General features: G+C 65.3%; 1 protein-coding gene across 1 annotated transcript in view; it reads right to left on the bottom strand.

The window, feature by feature from the left end:
* The window catches only part of MACROD1 (mono-ADP ribosylhydrolase 1), a 148,847-nt gene that overhangs the window by 11,761 nt on the left and 132,390 nt on the right, over nt 1-4,696 (bottom strand). The window contains 1 exon segment of the mRNA XM_049643810.1: nt 2,736-2,765. Coding sequence (XP_049499767.1) covers nt 2,736-2,765 — 30 coding nt within the window.

The raw sequence follows: 4,696 nt of genomic DNA, 5'->3' as shown, positions 1-4,696 counted from the left end.
GGGTGGGTAGAGGGGTAGATGGATGAATGGAGGGTAGATGGATGGGTAGAGGGAATAGATGGAGAGGTGGGGGGGTAGATGGGTGGGGGCAGGTAAATGGGTGGTCATAGGAACGTAGGGAGTGGGTAGAGGACTGAATCCCTGTGGGGCTGGACTCAGGAGAAGAGGGAGAAACTTCAGCGGACGCCATGGGAAGACAGAGGTGGGTCTGGGCGGAGCCAGGGGGGGGACCTGGGCTGCCGAGTCCCAGACGACTCGTGCTTGTGGCTCCCACCCAGGCAGTTCTGGGGGGTTAAGGCTGGGTGGGCTGGCGGGCAGTAGAGCTCACAGGTGGCAGACAGGAGGGCGGAAGACATCGCGTCCCCATCCCAGCCCCAGGCCCCTCCCAGCCCCAACTTCGCCCCTCCCACGATCCCCTCCCTGCCACCTCCACCTTGTTCCAATCACATTAGCAGAGTGACAGCCCCAGCGAACACTCACGGCGGCTCCATAAATCTCAGCTGGCGTTAAAAGGCTGGACTCGGGGCTCACTTCCTCCCGGGTCCTGGCCCACCCCATCCATCTCTGCGTCAGTCAGGCAGCGCTTGGGGCCTGCTCCAGCCTCCTCTCCCCCACAGTGCTGCAAGAAGGGGAGCTGGAGGACCCCCAATAGGCCTCCCCACTCCATCTAGCCAGAACAGGTGCCCTTTGACCCCCAGAGTGAGGTCAGCAGGCCACCTACCAGCCACTCCCTGCCCTGCCTAAAGCCTCGAAGGCCCCCCCGCCCCCGCTGCCTTCCTCAGCAAGCCCTCCGCTTAACCCATGAGGCTGTCCCTGCCTTTTTATAGTTCATTCATTCAACGACCATTTAATTGAGCACCTACTATATGTGCCAGACCCGGTTCTAGTTGCCGGAGACACAGTGGTGCCCCCCCGAGCTTTGTTCTCAGCGGGGAGACAGACGGTAGACAATGACCCTAATATACAAGTGACAAACAGAAGAGCAGGGTGAGATGAAGGGAGAGGGGGGATACAGGCTGGGGGGTGACAGACAGCTGCAGTTTCACCTAGGGGTCAGGGTGGGCCTCCCTGACAAGGTGGGGAGCACGGAAACCTTGCGAGAGGTGAAGGGGGCAGCCACAGGCTGGGGAAGAGGGTTCCAGGCGGAGGGAACAGCCTGCACACAGGCCTGAGGCAGGAGCGAGCAGGGAGGCTGGTGCCGAGTGAGGGAGGGCTGGGCAGTGGCAGTGAGCCTGGCAGGTGGCTGGGGGCCCTGGTGGACCTTGACTCTGAGCCAGGTGAGAGCCCTGGCAGAGTTTTGGGCGGGAGAGGGGTGATGGACCTGACCTGGGGTTTAAGAGGCCCGCACCTCTTGGTGGTCCTTAGCCTCCCAGAACTGCAGGGCTAAAAATCCAGCGCCCCACGGGGTCGGTGAGGCTCCGGTGTCACCTCCTGCCTCCCCTCCGCCTGGCTGGGCTGCGACGGCTCCAATCTTGATCTCCCCCAATGTCCCATGTTCTCCCTCACTCCGGGCCTCCGCCTGTGCTGTTCCCTCTGCCCAGGACACCCTTCCCGATGCTCCCACCCATTCCTCGGGTCCCAGTGTAGGCCCCACCTCCTTCCAGGAGCCCTGCTCCCCCATCGCACGGACCACCCTGTGCAACGGTGGGTGCCTCCATCTGTATCGTGAGCTCAGGGAGGGCACGGACCAGGCCCCTCTGGTCCAGCACCCGGCTCGGGGCCCAGCCTGCAGTAGGTGCTCGATCACTGGCCGATGAATAAACAGGCGAAGAGGAGGGGTGTCTGAACGGCAGGTGTCAAATCAGCTACGGCCCCCCGAGTTTTCCAAAAGGGACGGGCTTCTGAACAAGGTCCTGGATGGGCCCCCAGCGAAGCCCCTCATTCTGTGAGGCCTCCAGGACAGCTGTGACCTCCACAGGGACAGTGGAGGAGAAGTGGGGGAGGGAGGGAGGGAGGGAGGGAAAATCTGTCTGGCCACAAACAGACCCCCCCCGCCCCCCCATACACACACCCGTCCTGCATCCTGGCCGGTCACCGACAGCTCTTAGCGTTGTTCTTATTTATTCCTGACCTTCGCTGCCCCTTTTATTTTCCCCCCTTTTAAAACCTGGCCCGGGCCCCGCCACTGCTGCCGTAAACACGGCCCCCGGGATTTATCCGACGGCGCATTAACCCCTGCCCCCCAGCTCACCAATCATGCTGCTGCCAGTGTAGACAGCGGGCAGTCCAGCCAGCGGGGGACCGAGGGGCTGGGGGCGAGGGGCTGGAGTGGCCTGCCTGGGCAGTGCTGGCCAGGGGAGGCAGGCCTCGGGGGGGAGGGCACAGGGACTGCCCCCACCATGGCACCTGCTGACCTATATAGCCTGTAGCCCTGGAGGCTGGGCCCACCGTGACCTCCTACCTCTGGCCCACCCGGTTCAGCTGGAACCCCTGCTTCCCGGTGGTGAACCACGGCGAACACACGAGTCTTTCTGGCGGGGGTGGGGGGGGTCTTCGCGGTTGGCAGAGCCCTCCCTGACCCTGTGAGGCCTTGTCCTGGGTGCGGGGCTGCCCTCCGAGGTTATAGCGTGGAGCAGAAACGATCATTTTGCCCTCACAGGTGCGGAGGCTGAAGCCTAAGGGCTGGGCTTTTCCCATCACACCTGCAGCGCCCCCCACCTCCGGATTCCGGATCCCAGTCCCTCTCAACCCTCAAGTGTCCCTCCCCCGCCCCTTCCAGGCCAGGAAGCACTTACCACCGCCACCTCCTAGCAGGGAGCTGTTGGCTGCAAGAGAGAGAGAGAGAGAAAAAAAAGCCAGTCAGTGGGGGAGTGGCAGGTGGGCCAGCAGCTTGGGGGGGGGGGATGGGAGGCTTGTGGCTGGTCCAGGCCCCTGGGGTCTTCAGACTCTGGGCACAGGGTCTTCTCTGAGGGGGGGCACACAGCACACAGGGGGCGGTGGTGAGGGCCGGGACTTCCTTTCCTGCTGGGGCTCCTAAAGGGCCTGGGGTTTGCAGGGTGGTGGGGTGGGGGGTTCCCCCGAGCCACCAGGGCTCAGCCGCTCACCCTAGAAACAGCCACATGCGGGGTCTGGAGGGACACAAGACCTGTGGCCACACGCATCCTTTTGAATAAAAGGATTCACTGTTTTGACCCAGCATCTCCCGAAGCCCGCCTGTGCCAGGCCTGGTGCAGAGACGTGCCCTGGTCCCTGCCCTTGGAGCTCACAGGCAGCCGGGGGGTGGGGGGCACAACCTGAGGCCACTAGAAGATACACTGTGTTGTCGCAGCTGTGCTAAGTACCGCCCAAGGAACGAGTGTGGTGGTGGCGGGGGCGGGGGGTGGGGGGAGGGGGCTGTGAACCAGGGCTGGGCGCCCCTAACAGACGGCAGTGACCGTGTGCCAGGTAAGGGCCCCATCCTGGGGCGGCACAGTGAGGGCACAGAGCACCAGGCCCGGAGCCAAAGCCGGTTCAGCAGATGGGTGACTCGGGCCACCTCGCCCTGTGCCTCAGTTTCCCCCGGGGAAGAACAGACCCATCTCACAGGGCCGGTGTGAAGGTCGAGGGGGACAGAGAGAGCCCCGGACCGGACGCAGACTGGAGGCTGCTGGCGCTGCCCCACCCATCTCGCTCTGCCCGGCCCGCTGACCCCCTCCGGCCTCCCCACGGGGCTGAGGCGAGGACGAAGCGAGGCTGGAAGACTCTCGGCCGCCGGCACGTCGGGGCCGTGCGGGTCAGTGGTCCTCACCAGCCGGGGCTCCGGCTCCTGGCCACGCAGCTGCGTCCGTGTTAACTGCTGGTGCTAATCAGGGTAAGTGATGGGCGAGACAGGGCAGGTGCTGCCCAGGTGGGGAGACCAGCTGTGCCTCGGCCCCCGGGGCCCCGGGGGTCCCGGCTCCCAGCTCCTCCACCCCACCTGCCTTCCGGGGGCCCGGGGCAGCCCCTCTGTAGGAGGGGGACACGGAGCAGAGCCCGGAGTGGGGGGCCACTTCCGGGCCGGCCGGGCCACAGGCCCGGGGTGCCGTGCGGAAGCTGTGGACCCTGCTAAGTGGTGTCGCGAGGCTCTGAGTGGCTGGTCTCCCAGAGCTGACAGCTCTTCGCTTGGGGAATAATTAATTCCACAGCCCGAAAACCCAGGGCTGCGAGTTGCCACGTTACTTGCGAGATTAATACAAGCAGCTAATTAAGATGGAGAGGCGAGGAGAGGCTGGGCGCTCCCAGAGCAGGGGTGGGGGGCTGCGGGGAACGCGTGGGAGGAAGGCGGGCGGAGCAGGCAGGGAGGCAGCTGGGAGCCGGAGCTGGAGCCTCGGAGGGGCCGGGCGGGCGGGACCCCCAGGCAGCCGTGGGCAGGCCACCGAAGGGCTGGGCTCCCCAAGGCTCTGGATGGGGCTGCTGCCCCAGGAAAGCATCTTCCAATGAGCCGTGGAGGACTGCCTGCCTGCCTGCCTGCCAGGCACAGACTCGTGGCTCTGCACAAACGGTCCCACTTACTATCATAACAAATGGGAGGTGAGGGTTGCTCCCGCTTTACGGAGGAGGAACCCGAGGCCGGGGGGGGGGGGGGGCGGGGGTTGGGTTGCCCAGTGGCAGCGGCAGGATCAGAACTGGGTCTGACTCTGTAGTGAAGCCACCAAGCAGGCTGGCCTCAGGGCAGCCTGGCCCAGGCCTGGCCCAGGCCTGGCCCCCCCCCCCCCCCCCCCCCCCCCCCCCCCCCCCC

The sequence above is a fragment of the Panthera uncia genome, chromosome D1, assembly GCF_023721935.1.
Source record: "Panthera uncia isolate 11264 chromosome D1, Puncia_PCG_1.0, whole genome shotgun sequence".
In the NCBI taxonomy this organism is placed as follows: Eukaryota; Metazoa; Chordata; class Mammalia; order Carnivora; family Felidae; genus Panthera; species Panthera uncia.
The sequence above is the reverse complement of the archived record's forward strand: the minus strand, read 5'-3'. Positions and strand labels throughout refer to the sequence as shown.